Consider the following 16722-nt stretch of genomic DNA (forward strand, 5'->3'; position numbering starts at 1 on the left):
GAGACAACTAGCTACCCCTTTATAGATTCCCTGCCTATATATCTGAACCTTTAATACTTTATTATAAAGACGCCAGGTTTGACAATATGCAGAGCTGCTTCCATATTTTCTTCCCCATTAGATGTGACTTCCTCAAAGTAAGGAACTGCTTCTCTTTTCTTTGTATCATTAGAGTTTAGCACAATTGGACTCTAGCAACCAATAAATGCTTTTTGACTTGAATTGATTTCTCCTGCCTATAATAGGTTCTCCATACCAAGAATATAGTAATGGATTTTTAAAAAAAAATCTTACCTTCTGTTATAGAATCAATACTGTGTGTTGGTTCTAAGGTAAAAGAGCAATAAAGGCTAGCAATGTGGGGTTAAGTGACCCACCCAGCTAGGAAGTATCCGAGGCCGCATTTGAACCCAGGTCTTCTAATTTTAAGTCTGGCTCGATCCACAGTGTCATCTAATTGCTCCTGATATTGGATTTCTAATAGGCCTTTCTACCTCTTCTCTCATTCTCCACAATTTGTCTTTCATATACTTCCAAAAAATCTTCCTCATTCATAGAGCTGGTCATATTCTTCTCAAAAGGGCAACTCCCTTTTGCTTCTTGAGTTCAAATTTCAAATTCCTTTGCTTGTCATTGAAGCCCAACCATCCCCTTTCCCTCAATAATAACCTACTACCCTACTTTCAAATCTTACCTTACATTCTTCTTTCTGACAACTTCTAAGTATTAGCTAATCTGAACTACTTTTTATCCTTTAGACATTCCCTATGTTCTCCTGCCCATAGATTTTTGCATATTCTTTTATTTACACTTAGAAAACCCACTCTTCTCCTTCCATTTTTTCCTTTTGAATTCCTATGTATCATGTATGTAATCTTTCTCTATACATATACCCTATAAATATATATTTAAATGCTATATATTATAATGATGCTATGTTACATAGCATTATATGTTATATAGATAAAGCTCAAGTTAAATATTACCTGTTCTATGAAATCTTCTCTCATCCCCACTGTGGGAATCCCACAGTTTTAAGTAAAAATCTTTAATATATAACAAAACACAAATAACCAAACAAAACCATCAAGACTCGAATGTATTTAACATTATTGTGTGCTATACCTGTATCTATAGGTCTCTCCCTCTCTAGACTGTGAATTCAGTGAGTTCAGGGAATATCTTGTCTATACGTTTCCCCCTCCTCTTAGCATAATTCTTTGCCACCTTAGTCAGTTGAATAAAGCATTCTATATACTAGGAACTAGACTAGGGTCTTATTCAGAATTTTTTATGGTTTTAAATTTTAAAAAAAGTTTTATTTATTTATGTCTTTTGTTTAGGCACTACTGTTATTTCTAGATGTATTTCCTATCCCCAACGAACTCTCCCTTGTAACAAAGAAAAACAGTCAAGCAAAAACAGCTGTTAAAAGGAGTGACATCATGTACAACATTCCACACTTGCCTTCTCTGCTGAGAGGAAGATGATAGTGGAATTTTTCTTCTCTTCTCTGGGGCTGAGATTGGTCATTATAATTAATTATATCTTTGTGCCTGTTAAGTGTTGCTTTTGTTTACATTGTTTTGGTAATTACATAAATAAGGCACTGCTCCCTTTTTAATGTAGGCATTTTGGTGGAAAAGAATATTTGTGTATACATGTACTTGGAGGACTTATACAAAAGCAGAACACTAGAAAACCACAGCGCATTGGTCTTTCAGCCCATTTGCATGTGATTCTTTAGAGGAGTCTAAGGAACTATAAATCCTAGAAGTGTTTGTGGTCAGCTTATATTATTAGACTTGATAAAACAGAGGACTTGGGATATTATAGTTCACAGTTTAGCAGTGGGTGATCCTGAGGACTCATGAGCAGTTACTTGATTTGAAGCTTTAGATTCCCCAGTAATGGCCAGATAAAAGATAGACATTGGCGCTGAGAAGAGAAGTCAGAAGGAGCCAGGCACGGGAAAGTGACAGATGATGCTTACTGAAATTGATAGGAGCCAACTATAGGGAGAAGCTGACTTTTTCACATCTAGTGGGATGATGTCAGAGTTGCAAGAAGCTGATTGGAGGAAAGCAGAATCCTGTCTGGTGATAAATTGGAATGATTGCCCTTTTTTGCCACCTACAGCCTGAGAGCAGGGAAAACCTCTCAGGAGTTTGCATATATTGCTCTTTCCTCCCCTCTGTGAATGAAGCAGGAGAAACAGAAGGAGAAAAAGAGGCTTTGCATCTATTTTTTTGTGAATTGTACTTTTTGTGCATGAGGCATAGTTTTACGGTAAAATTATTAAAGAAAACATAACCCACTGTTTGATAAGAGCCACCTACTGAGAGACTATATGTCCCTAAACTAGTTACAGCTTTAGAGGGAGAAACTTCTTAGATGTCCAGAGCAGATATGAAGATCTTTGCAGTTCTATATCACTTAAAGTAATTGCTTGTCATTGAAATAGCGTAATGTTTTCTCAGAGGCTTGCCAGGGGTAGCTGTGAGCTAAAAGAACTCACTGCTGCTTCAGGAGCCTAGAGTAGTAGAGAAATGGGCTTTGCCCATAAAGAGCTCTGTGAGGACCACCACTAGAGGAGCAATTAGCAGAGAAGTGGTTTTGTTCAGTATGTTACCTAAAGATATCAAGGAAATAAGGACTGGCATTCTAGACTCATGGGGTATCCAATTCAGGAGTTTCTCTACTCACATGGCTTGTTGCCAGACTTTGTCAGGCAAGTCAGTCAATAAACATGCATTAAGTGCTTACTATATGCCAAGCATTATGCTAAGAGGTGGGGATACAAAGAAAGTTAAAAGACAATTCATGCTCTCAAGGAAGTGAAAGTCTGATGGTGGAGACAAGATGGAAACAACTATATATAAATTAGTTACAAGCATTAGAATAAATTTGAAATAATTAACAGAGGGACAGTATTTTTTTCCTTGGATACTAATGCACTGGTAGGAAAGTCTGACCCTCTTCTTTATAGAAGGACTATCATATTTTGATTATCCTTTCTTTTGTCTTCTAATACATAAAAGTTCTGCTTTTGTCTTATTTTTCAGTAAATATTTCACGTTTGAGTCAGTGTTGTTATTGTGACTAATATTCTATAAATTGAAAGCATTTTCCCTATCAGTAGGGATTCTGGTGGCATATAAGTAGGAGTGTAGTCCACCTATACCAAGATTACCCCCTAAAACCCAGAGCGTATGAATTATGGTATGCCTTGGGCTCTTCTATTCTATTCAGGATCCAATTCATTATCTATTGGCAGTGTCTCTCTGAGATGTGCTCATTGACCACCTCAAGAGGTTGTCTAACCCACCATGTATTATATTCTGGACAGGAAGCATCCTTTTTTAGTTTGATTTTTCTGTATAGATTTCTTGAACTACCTTAAAAAAATTATGGATCTCATTTAGCAATCTCCAGTGTCCCAAAATTGGATGTATTCAGCACAATGTCCTCTGTAAAAAAGATGTCTTGTGGGCCTCAAAATCCCTTGGGAACCCTTCTTTTTGGACTCTGTGTTGGAACTCTTCTATGACAGTGGCAAACCTCTTTGGCAAGCAAATATCATCTTATTGTCTGTGATAGTTTTTCTCCAGAGAAGATAACTGGGTGGTGGATATTCTGAAAGAATAGCTTGTTTGATGTTCTATATAATTCATTATTCAGTAGTTTTTTGGAGACTTTCTGAAAAACTATGTCAAATATAAGAGAGGAAATTTGTTTCCATGACCATTCTTCAGATGTGACAGTGATTTAAAAGTAGAACAGATGGGGGACTTCCAGAGCAAAGCTTTCTGTTTCCTTCATACTAACACCAGATGAATCATTCGGGAAATTCTGTATTTGGGATGCAGCCCCTCAAGGGGTAGACAAAGTCCAAGAGAGCCCACTGATATTCCAGGATGATAGAGAGTTAAGTGAGGAGCATGGGAAGAGAACATGGTCCAAGTTCTCCTTTATTACCCTGCTGCCAGTTTGAATCATAGCAACTGAGTGGTTTGGATGCCATCGACCTCAGCCCAAATTGTTAGGGTCATGGATGCTCTGTGGAGGGTAGGATTCTAACCCCAGGAGAACTCGGGCCTCTTCTTTTGTGCCCTGGTCCAATAAGAATCGGTACTTATTCTATAGCGTTAGCCCAGAAACAAAACTCGTGAAAGGAATTTAAGAACCAGCCCACATTGCCTTCCTGAGAGGATGCCAAACCCAAACTTATTTTCATTAGTTGATTTTATTAGTTTGCATTTTAAATCATCTGTTTTGAAACGTGTTTGTTTGCTTGGTCCCAGCGCTTGTCGGCTTCTTTCTGTTTGGGGGATATTGTTTTTCTTCTGAGGGTCTGCCAGTTTTATCCCTAAGCCCTGTTTCATTAGCCCTGGCATGCTCTACACTCAGCATCAGTCCATGAGAGAAGGTCTGGCTGCACCCTGAAGCCAGTTTTGCTGCTCTGACTGGGGGCCCTTTAAAAGGCCAGAAGATTGGGAATCGCCAGATTCAGATTGTTTATTGGGTTGCCATTTGAAACACCTACTGAAAGCCTCCTGGGCTTTGGCTTTCAACATTTATTTTCATCAAGTGACCAGGTTGGCAGTGTTTGCCCTATGGTCTGTGGCTGAGACGTGTGTTTTTCCCTTGGGCGCTGGCGGCCCTGTCACTGCTGTGTGCCACGTGATGATTTAGTCTTGTTTTTATTCTACCTTTGCCAGCTTTCTATCTATATCCCTCTGCATTTCCTTCTTTTAATTTCTGTTCCTGAGATCTTTGTGAGTGATATTTGGGGGCTGGAATGGTGGGGGAGAGGTTATGGGTTTTGTTTTTATTCTTTAAGACATGCTTCTACAAATCATACTTTATTTCTTTACATTTTTATTTTTCTTCAGAGTTCACTCACCAATTGGGATAGTTCAGCTCATAGGGCAGAACTTCCAAAGCCGAGTTGATTACAGTGGTATGCCAATTGTCCAGGACAATGTAAAATAATTAACATCTAATAAGCTTTATTACCTTTTTACATTATAAAAACCTTTTAATATATTCTTTTTCTGCACTCACTTGTTTTACTTGGTTTAGCACAAGATTTTGGAAAATATTCTTTAATTCTTGATAAAAAAAAAACACTTTTATCACATTGGTTATTAAACATATCTTGATGAACAGGTTGTGCCCCCATTTGAACTTTTCTTAACAAAAATATAGGAATGGAGCAGCTAGGTAATTCGGTGGATTGAGAGCCTGGCCCGAAGACAGAAGGTTCTGTGTTCAAATTTGGTCTCAGACACTTCCTAGCTGTGTAACCCTGTGTAACCCTGGGCTAGTCACTTAACTCCCTTTGCCTAGCCCTTAACACTCTTCTGCCTTAGAACCAAAACATGCAACAGATGGTAAGGGTTTTGTTTTTTTAGAAAGTAAGGGTTTAAAAAAAAATCTTACATTCAATCAAGACTAATAGTTACACTAAAAAAATGCTTTAAATCACTATTGATTCTACAAATGCAAATTAAAACAGCTTTGAGTTACCACTGTTCAGACTAGCTAACATGAAAGAAAAATAAAATGACAAATATTGGAGAAGAGGTGGGAAAATGGGGATACAAATGCATTATTGGTGGAGTTGTGAATTAGTCCAACCATTCTAGAGAACAATTTGGAACTCTACCCAAAGAATTGTGCATACCTTTTGTTCCAGCAATAACTGGGTCTGCATCCTAAAGAGGTCAGAGAAAAAAGGAAAAGGACCTATTTGTACAAAAATATTTATAGCAGCTCTTTTTGTGTTGGCAAAGAATAGGAAATTATGGGGATATGCACCTATTAAGGAATGACTGAACAAACTGTGATATATGATTGTGATGGAATACTATTGTGCTTTAAGAAACCAAGAGGAGAATGGTTTTAGGAAAACTGGGAAGTCTTATATGAACTGATGCAAAGTGAAGTGAGCAGAACCAGTATAAGACTGTATGTTATAGCTAGTCATTTGATTATAGTATTTTGATTGAAATATAATTCTTCTTATTAAGAGTTCTTAGAGTCATTAACATGTCCAGTATTTATCTTTTGATTAGCTCTGAGTGCTGATCTTGTGTTTAGTTAAATCACCAAAGGAATGACCTTAGTCTTCTTTTTTGTTGTGTGTTTAAAGACTGATTTATCATATTGATTAGGGGAGTTCTTATGATTATAATTACCAAATTCTGTTTCCTTTACAGAATGACAGGGAGAGAATTTTTCTCTCGTTTTCCAGCACTTTATCCTTTCCTTCTCAAGCAACTGGAACTTGTGGCCAATACTGTGGAAAGGTAAGAAGAAAAGGGGGGGGAGAGAGACAGAGAGAGAGAGACAGACAGACAGACAGACAGACAGACAGACAGACAGACAGAGAGACAGAGACAGAGAGAGAGAGAGACAGAGACAGAGAGAGAGAGAAATAGAGAGAGAGAGAGACAGACAGAGACAGAGACAGAGAGAGAGAGAGGGAGGGAGAGAAAGAGGGGGTGGGGTGGGGAAGGGAATGAAATGGAAGAAGAAAGTTATTTTGTTAAATGGTCTCCCACTTGGGGAAAATATTATACCATCAGAAGCTGACTTTCACGTTAGGTGGTCATGCAGTATTTAAAAAAAATATCAACTGCATAGTACTGAGTTTGGAATCCAAGGACCTGGGTTCAAAAATCCAAGGACTGCTACTTATTTTCTCAGTCAAATTACTTTGTTTCCTCATTTATAAAATAAGGAGTTGGACCAGATGTCTCAGAGTTCCTTCTTACCCTGTGCCCTATCAGTGCTTCTATGTATTGTATGCTATTTCATGCTTCCTTGCTTTATATGGGAAAAGATATGTTAATGAAAAATATTTTTTTGTTTTGTTTTTTAAACCCTGACATTCTGTTTTAGTAAATCTCCAAAACCAAAGGGCAAGGACTAGGCAAATGGGATTGAGTGACTTGTCCAGGGCCACACAACTAGGAGTAATCTGAGGACAAATTTGAACTGAAGACCTTCTGATGCTAGGCCCAGTGCTATATCCAATGTACCACATAGCTACCCCATTTTTAAATGAAAATTTTCATTGTAAGTCAATTTTAGAGGAGGTAAACATAGACTTGTATTCTAATTGTAATAGAAGAATTTGCTTTTTAAAAGAATTATGTGGTCAGCTCTTTTAGTAAGCAAAGGATTGTTTTTAATGTAAGCAATTGTCCTCAATATTTCTGAATCATAAATCTGTGTTTTTATATATTTAGTTTGCTTAATGCAGAACGCATCTATATGCTATTATAGTTCTTAATTTTCACAAGTTCAAATTGTGCAGTGCAGACACTGACCATTGGCTAGCAGCAGCACGTGGGCTGATCTGATCACTTATGCTCACAACTAGGATAGCTCTGACCATCTGGACAAAAGGAAGATACATAATCTGGCAAGTGGGTCATGGAAAAGACTACAATCTAAGCCCTCAGTGTCTCAGACACATTTATGCATTCTATTTTTAATTCAGAGATATTTTCTTTTCCCAATTACATGTAATAATAATTTTCAACATAGAGTTTCCAAAATTATAAGATCCAAACCATCTCTTTCCCTCCCCCCACTCAGAGAAGGTAAACAATTTGATCTGGGCCATGCATACATTATCACGGAAAACCCACTTCCACATTGATCATTGTAAGAGAATACTCATATAAAACCAAAACCCCCAAATAAAATGATAAAAACACTGATGTAAAGCTAGTGTGCTTTGATCTGCATCTGCCCCCAACAGTTCTTTCTCTGGAGGTGGGAAGCGTTCTTTGTCTTAAGTCCTTCAGAATAGTTCCAGATCGTTGATTGCTGAGAGTAGTCAAGTCTTTCAGAATTGATCATCATACAATAGTGCTATTACTGTGTACAACATCCTCTAGGTTCTGCTTATTTTCTCAGCACTAGTTCATGTAGATTTTTCCAGCTTTTTCTGAAATCAGCCAGTCATCATTTCTTTTAGCACATTAGTATTCTATCAACATAGACTACAATTTGTTCAGCCATTCTCCAATACATGGACATGCCCTCAATTTCTCATTCTTGTCACCACAATAACATATTCTATTTTAATAATATTTTATTAATTCAATTTAATTTTAAAAATTAATAATATTTTAATAAGGTCATCTAAGACTGTATATGTATATATAAATATATATATATAACAGAAAAGTTATAAACATATATATTATTTTTCTGTTTTTTAAATCCTTACCTTCTCTTAGAATTGATACCAAGTGTCAATTCCAAGGCAGAAGAGTAGCATGGGCTACGCAGTGGGGTTAAATGACTTTTCCAGGATCATACAACTGGGAAACATCTGAAGCCAATTTTGAATCTAGGTCTGCCCATCTCTGGGCTTGGCTACCTAGCCACCTAGCTACCTAGCTACCCTCACTATATATTTGTTAGACTTGTCATGTGTTTCCAAATCCTGGCAAGAAAAAAAAAAACAACCAAAACCTGACCTTGAGGAACAGTATCCATTGAAGAGAAGGAAACCAGTTCAGTTTTGCTTTTGTTTAGAATTTGTTTTCATGCTCTAAACTGTTGTTTGTTTTGTTTTTTTTAATGAAGAGCTTCTGGCCCTTAGCAAACAAAAATGCATCTATATTTCAGTAAATACATAGGAACCAAGGAATCAGGTTCAGTTACCATTTTACCTGGGAAAAGTTATAATAAATAAAGAATATCCTGATTGAATAAAATTAACATCCATTAAATATTAGCTTTGAGAATTGGATTGTAAGCCCAAATTTAATTCTATAAGTCACACATAAAATAATGATAATAATAAAAGCTGACATTTATGTATTGCCTTAAAGTTTTCTAAGTGTTTTACAAATGTTTCCAGAAACAAGAGTCTTACCCTCACTCCTCCACCCATCCCTAAAATATCCTCCCCAGTTTCTTTTAAGCCCTGACTAAAATCTTACCTTCCATCCCAATCTCTCTTAATCCTAGTCCCTTCCCTCTGTTGGTTTTTTTAAACTCTTACTTCGTATCTTAGACAGAAGGGTGAGGGAATAGGCAAATAGGGTTAAGTGACTTGCCCAAGCTCTATCCACTGAGTCACTTAGGTCCCCCCCCCAAATCCCACCTCTGTTGATTATTTCCAATTTATTCTGGATGTATCTTGTTTGTATAGGGTCATTAGCCCGGTGTGTCCCCTTTAAGATTTAAGAATGAAGACCAAATTTTACTTTGTGTTCCCATGGCTTAGCCCAGTGCCTGGCACATAATAGGCATCTGATAAATGTGTAGTGACTGCTTGACCTTCGCAACAGTCCTGTGTGATACAGCCTCATTTTACAGATGAGGAAACTGAGGTTAAGAAAGACCAAGTGATTTTTTGGGCTTCCCTGCCTCTGAGACAGGATTCAAACTGAAGTGTTTCTGAGTCCCAGTTCAGGGCTCCGTCCCCCCTCTCCCAGAGTGGCTCTATTTCATATATTCATGGACTCGTCACTGAGTAATTATTTAGGTCCCGCATGCATCAGGTTTTGAGGGAAATACAAAGGCAAATAAGACATATTTTCTGCATTAGCTGCACATTCACAAAATAGACACAAAATAGAGAGAGAGAAAATTTACACAAGAGCCACAGACAAAATGGGAAAATATGGGTAAATATTTAAAAATCTATCATTGCCTGCATCCCACTTATTAAAGTTTAATCTCAAAAATGCATTAAAAGGCAGCGCACTGCTTCCCAACGTTGCAGTCTCTGCTGACATGTTGGTTTAGCTTGTATTTAGACATTATCTAATCTTTTTTTTTCCTCTAGTGACAGCAATGAATGGAAGCTTTACCCAAACCTGTATCTGTTGCTGCTGATCCTAGGAAGACTGTACCCCTCCCCGATGGACGGCACGTCCTCGGCACTCAGCATGGCGCCCTTCATCCCCTTCATTAGGAGGTGAGCTTCACGCCTCCCTGGAATGTTTCACAGGAGGGAAGAGCGTTGATGGGGATCTAGGAGGGACAGATCCATCTGTATTCTGCGTCCGAGGCTGGATTTGAACTCAAATCTTCTTGCCTCTGGGCTCTGGGTGTGCCAGGCTCTGTTCTAGGGGCTAAGGACCACGTCAGAATAAAACGGATCCTGCCTCTCTGAGAGACAGGGTGGGCATCCCATAGAGAAATAGGCCGAGGGCCGATACCCGGCAGTTTGAAGAGGGAGGATGCTCATGGTCTGAAGAGGGAGGATGTCGTTATGCTTGACATAAAGGGTGATGCTTGAACATGGTGTTCAAGGGCAGCAAGGGGGCTCGTGGATGGAGAGCCGGACCAAGAGATGGGAGATCCGGGGGTCCAATCTGGCCTCAGACGCTTCCCAGATTCTGTGTGACCCTGGAAAAGTCCCTCCACCCCCATTGCCTAGTCCTTACCACTCTCCTGCCTTGGAACCGATACGCAGCAATGATTCCAAGACGGAAGGGAAGGGTTAAAGATACAAAAGAAAGATGGCCACAGTGGGGTAAATTATGGAAGAGGCAGGCAAGTGGCCCAAGATGAGGCCAAAAAGAGAAGTGATGGGGGCAGGCTTTACAAGATAAGCAAAGCTGTGTCCCTTCTATCCTGTGGTAGGGGAGCCCTTTCAGACTTTGGAGTCAGGAAAGCTCCGTTCTTGTCCCGGGCTGTGTGACTGTGAGTAGGTGGCTGAGATTCAGAAGGTTTTCTTGTAAAGTCAGGAAGGAGTGTCTCGAGGGCCACGGTAGTCATCGTTTCTATTCTTATTTTGGAGCAGTGAGATTCCAGAGTGGATCGAGTGCCAGGGCTAGAGTCAGGAAGACTCATGCCCCGAGTTCAAGTCCGACCTCAGTCACGTACTAACTGTGTGATCCTGGGCAAATCCCTAAACCCTGTTTGCCTCCGTTTCCTCCTCTGTAAAATGAGCTGGAGGAGGAAATGACAAAGTACCACTTCAGCACCTCTGCCAAGAAATGGGGTCTCACAACTGAACAACAACAACAAAATTCTTATTTTTATGGCAATGGTGGTCATTCTGGAGAAATTAAGAGTCTGGTTACTTCTTAGGGAAGTTTAGAAGAAGAGTGAAAGATGGATAGGAAGGAAAATAAGGGCGTGTGGACAGAGAAATAGAAAGGGCTGGATTTCTTTTGATGTGTTTATTCCCTATATGGTTTTCTTTTCATTCCCTGAGGGCTTTACAAAATATAATGCCTATCCGTGTGGTAGATATCTGTGGGATTCCACCAGTGAGCCCCTAAAGCTAATGAAGATGTCTTGCCCCACTTTGGGGAAGCTCCCAGTAGGTCTCAGAGTGGCCACCATCCTGATCTGCCCTCCCCAGCGCTCTCGCTACTTTCCTGTTTACACAGCTGACCAAAGCTGGACTGAGCCTGGAACCGAAGGCTAAGACTATCCAAACGGGGCGCGTGTCTTCTCGGGATCCTTTCTCTGGTTTCATGGAGCCACCTCTTGGGGGTCTGACTATGAGAAATCACTCAACAATGAAATCCTAGGGACGCGACTGCTGTCACCACCGTGTGTCTGCTGCATCCCTGACCTCACGAGCATCCTCTGTACTCGCATCTTTGGATGAATCATTCACCAGCTTATTGGTTTCTGCTTCCCAAAGGGCGAGTCATGTTCGAGGCCCACTTGCTCAGCACCGGATGATTCATTTTAATGGCAAATCTTACTTGGAGATTCTCCTTTTGAAAACATGTACTTTCATTATTAACTGAAAAAAAATCCACCTAAGTAAAATCACAAAAAGAAGCATGGAAAAAGATGTGTGTACAGTCACAATGGCATGGAACAAAGATAAGAACGAGAACATTCTATTAGTTTATGTTGAGAAAATCTAATTCATGGAGGCCTTTGACTAATCTCCCAGAAATGTAAACACTGTCCAATGCATCCCATATGCCAGAAATTAGTACTTAATTGAAAGTACCTGCTGTATGTAGTCATTCTTATTTTATGTGTATTCAGAATACTCAAACTCTCTCCTCCTCCTCCAAAGAGAAAATTTTATTATTAATAACAATAGTTCATATTTACAGAGAGCTTGCTGTGGGCCAAGAACTGACCTGAATCCTTTACAATTATTATTTCACTGGATCCTCACAACAACCCTATGAGGGCCCAGAGGTTAAATGACTTGCCCAGGGTATCATAGCTAATAAATATCTGAGGTCAAATTTGAACTCAGGTCTTCCTGCCTCTAGGCCCAGCACTCTGTCCACTATTTACACTGCCCTATTATGACAGGGGTCAGACATTAGGGTACTGTGTTTCAGAGTTACATGCTACATTGCAACTTGGCTTCTCACTGAATTTTTTTCAATTTGTTTGAAAAAATTGACCTTTATTTTTTTTATTTTTTTATTTAACCATTTTTATTTAACCATTTTAAATGATTAACCATTTTATTTAACCATTTATTTTTATTATTATTTTATTTTAATTAATTTAACTATTTTTAATTTTTAATTATAAAAGTACATTGATTTGAGTAAAAAGATGACCCTTCATAACCATCATTAATAAGAATAAGATTTAGAGCCTGGAAGAGGTCTTAAAGATCCACTAATCTACCTCCACCCCATTCATTTTGCAGATAAGGAAAATGACACGACCAAGATTCTCTAGTTACTTTTTTTTTTTTAACCCTTACGTTTCATCTTGGAGTCAATACTGTGTATTGGCTCCAAGGCAGAAGAGTGGTAAGGGCTAGGCAATGGGGGTCAAGTGACTTGCCCAAAGTCACACAGCTGGGAAGAGTCTGAGGCCAGATTTGAACCTAGGACCTCCAGTCTCTAGGCCTGGTTCTCAATCCACTAAGCTACCCAGCTGCCCCCATCTGTAGTTTCTTTTAGACTTGGAACTTCAACCTCAATTGAGTGACTCCAATTCCAGGCCCTTTTCACTACACCGATCACTTTCCATTTGAGAAAAGTTCTGTGGAGTCCAGACAAAGGCTGACTTACAGTTGATTCCCTGGTCAACAGGCTTTGATTTATTGAGTTCCCATTGTGCAGGACTCCCATGTAATCTATTATGAGCACTGTAGCAGAAATAGCAAAGAAACATTCATCACATTAGCCCCTGTCCTCTGGGAACATTTGATCTACCTGGGGACAATAAATGAGCACAAGAGAAATAATCATCTGTACTTGCCAAAAAAAATGTGGAAACACATTCAAAAGAATATAGGAAAATGAGGTTCTTCGTGTGGAAGGAAATGTGGAGGAAATCTAGAGGGAAGATGATTCATGGCCGATAGTCACGAAAGGCACAGAGCTGCCAGGTTTGATGTCGGATTCACAAAAAGCATTTTAATAATAATATTTTTTTAAAAAGAGGTAGAAGAGGGCCTTCTTTGTTGAGGGAGAAGAGAGCGCACGAGCCACCTGCCTGTAGCGTTGTCCAAAAAAGTCCTGACTCGGACTGGTTTTTAAGGCTCGAGAGCCTCGTCGAGGGTTTCACAATGGACAAAAGGAGCTTGATCTGGCCGAGGCAGAGGAAGGATATGCAATAAGGATACCTTGTTGATTCAGCTTAGCCCCGTTTCTGTGACCCCTATGGCAGTCCACAGGTCAGACATCCGGAAGGAGCAGGAGCCCCTTGTGACTTTTTGTACCCGGATGGCCAGAAAAGGATGTCAACAGCCGGAGCCTGTCGTTCCCTGAGCTAGTTAAGTCTCCAGGACAATTTCAGTCCCTGTTAAGGAAAAAAAAATCTGGACCAGCCCCCGTGGATGGGGTTCCGGTGGATAGTGCTCTGACCACATGCAATCATTGGCTCATTCATGGGAGCCGAGTCGCCTTTGTCAAGTCAATAACAACTTTTTAGCCTCTTAAAAGAGAGAGCAATCTGAGTAATTACAGGAGCTCTTTACACGCTCTATCTGCCTAATCTACCTAGAAGAGAGCGCGATAAAAGACTCCTAAATGAGAATATTTTTTACCTTGTTCCATTGCGTCCAACTCTTTGTGACCCCATTTGGGATTTTCTTGGCGAAGACACCGCAGTGGTCTGCCATTCACCTACCCAGGGATAACTAGTGCACGATCTGTGCCTTTTTTTCCCTCTCACAATAGTAGAGATATATTGGGTTAAAGTCTGAGCTCTCTCGAGCCTGGTTCCCCTTTCTGACCAACAGCATACACTCCTGGCTAGGCTCACAGGGACATTCCATGACCATGGAGCAGAGCCAAATGAACCGGCCTCCGTGGTGATTGAATCTGTGGCCCGAGCCACCATGTTTAACCAGCTGAGCTAACTGCCTGCAGATGTGTGGTAGTCTATGGGATATGGCTCCTTTGAGGTGCATCATGTGTAAAGAGGAATTGCATGAGAGCATCTGGCACTCATACTGAGAGGCTCAATGATTTGCTTCATCTGAGTATACAAGAATTGATGATGTTTGATTTTTTTAACCTAGGATTTATGCATAATGCAATTTGCTGTTCATGACCTACATGCAGATACCCCACGCATATACATACACGCAGCTTCCCGGTGAATTAGATTTTATTTTTGTCCCCAAATTTCACGGGCAGATTTGAGTTTCTATTCCTGGCCAAAGATCAGGGAAAGATGGGGAGCCGGGACACCAAACCGATGCTCTGCCGTGTCTCAGAAACATTCTGGCCTGGGATGGGCTGCTGCGCTGCCTTGGGTGAAGAACAAATTGGATTCTGATGAATAGTAGAATTAGTCACATAGGAGAGTGTGAAAGATGGAACGTGCAGATCCTTCTCCCATTTTTGTGACTTGCTAGTTAGCTTTTCTCTATTGGTCAATCAGCAAGTATATTATTGAGGGCTTGCTGTTTAACCTGTATTATGGTGGGCCATGGATCCAAGAGAAATGCACTATTATAGGGAAGAGAAGACACCGTGAACATTATGCAACAGTATATGACTGATGGAAATAGGATACTTTTGTTTTTTTTTTTTATTTAATTAATTAATTTAGAAAATTTTTCCATGGTTACAAGATTCATGTTCTTTCCCTGCCCTCCCCAACCCCCTCCTATAGCCAACGTGCAGTTCCTCTGGGTTTTACATGTGTCATTGATCAAGCGAAATATGATCACTTTGGATGCTAAATTCCTACCCCAACTCAATACTCAATACAAATACCATTTCCAAGAAGCTTGTGCTGATCCTCCTAGTCCATAATGTCCTTCCCTTCCTTTTTCAATGCCCCCCCCCCAGTGTATTTTGTCTCATAGCTTTCTGCTGCTCAGGTTCTGTATTATTTTGCATTGGAATTATGTTTGTTTGTGTTTCATATATATATGTATATATATATATATACATATATATATATATATATATATCACCTTCTAGACCTCAAGGTTCATGAGGGCAAGGGATTTAAGCTTTGATTCCCCCCGACACCGAGTACCGTGTACTGCCCATGATAAGTGCTTAAATGTTTACTGATTTTTGAAAACGTGTGTAGAAGGTGAATAAATGGATTACAGAGTATATGCTTTCTATTCATCGAGATTTTAAAACTAAATTTAAAAATAAAATAAATTAAAAATGGAATGTAAACTCTAGGGCAGGGTCGGCTTCGTTTTTCATTTTTTGCATTCCCAGCACATAGTAGGTGCTAAATAAATGTTTCTTGCATTGAATCCTCATCATGCTAGGGAGCATCTCAGTGAACTCATAAAGCAGTTGCCATCTCTGCATTGTTGGGCAGGTTGTGCTTGGTTTTCGTTTGATAATTTATGTAGTGGGAAGAGTTCTCATTAGGCTTTTGGACAGCGAATAGAGCTGGGGTGGAATTTTCCATCCAGTGAGAGGAACAAAGCAAAGGTTGGACAGAACCTGTGCCTAAGTGAGCTGTACGATGAAAAGAGTTAAATGCTCTAAGGACAGACTTTGATTTCCCCTCAGATCACATACTTTCACCTCTTCTTCTCCTCTTCTTTTTTTATTATTTTTAATTATTTTTTAATTTTTTTAAACTCTCACCTTCCATCTTAGAATCAATACTATGTATTGGTTCCAAGGCAGGAGAGTGGTAAGGGTTAGGCAATGGGGTTCAAGTGACTTGCCCAGGGTCACACAGCAGGGAGGTGTCTGAGGCCAGATTTGAACCCAGGAACTCCTGTCTCTAGGTCTGGCTCTCAATCCACTGAGCAACCCAGCAGCCCCCTTCTTCTCCTCTTCTTAACACGCCAGTATCTTTTTTCCTTCTAGTGGCTTGTGCTTAGGCATTTATTTATTCATTGGTGGGGTTTGAGATGGTTCAGAACTTTTCTTCAATTCATTATACTCATGGACTCTTCTAAGTGGAAAGGAGCCTCCAGACCTTCAAATTCTACTCTCTTGTGTTGTCATCCAGTGAACTGTTGACAAAGGCAATGTGGTGTGGTCCCAAAGGCTCACTCCCCTAGGCTAGTCTTCATTGAATTCACCATCAGGAAAGTGAGATAGGAGGGATCCCAGTGTTTGTGGCCATGGAGGCATTGAGGAAACCTTCCTCTCCTCCAGGCCCCCTTCCTGGTGGCTCAAACCAGATGCTTAGTAGCCATGTCTGAAAGGGCACTTATGCGGAAGTCACCCCTACTGCCTATTTTTTTTCCCTTTTTCAAAGACTGCCCAAATTTCTTTTTTTTTAAATAAACCTTTACTTTCTGTCTTAGAATTAATTGTAAATATTGCTTCCAAGACAGAAATGTAGTAAGAG

The 16722-nt window shown here is 39.8% G+C and overlaps 1 protein-coding gene across 3 annotated transcripts in view; it reads left to right on the forward strand.

Moving 5' to 3' along the window:
- The window catches only part of THADA (THADA armadillo repeat containing), a 449835-nt gene that overhangs the window by 186142 nt on the left and 246971 nt on the right, over positions 1–16722 (forward strand). For all 3 annotated transcript variants that reach the window (XM_056822946.1, XM_056823050.1, XM_056823006.1), the window contains 2 exons: positions 6225–6314; positions 9824–9955. In XM_056822946.1, the coding sequence (XP_056678924.1) occupies positions 6225–6314; positions 9824–9955 (222 nt within the window). The remainder of the gene's footprint in view (positions 1–6224; positions 6315–9823; positions 9956–16722) is intronic.

The sequence above is a fragment of the Monodelphis domestica genome, chromosome 1, assembly GCF_027887165.1.
Source record: "Monodelphis domestica isolate mMonDom1 chromosome 1, mMonDom1.pri, whole genome shotgun sequence".
NCBI classification, from domain to species: domain Eukaryota; kingdom Metazoa; phylum Chordata; class Mammalia; order Didelphimorphia; family Didelphidae; genus Monodelphis; species Monodelphis domestica.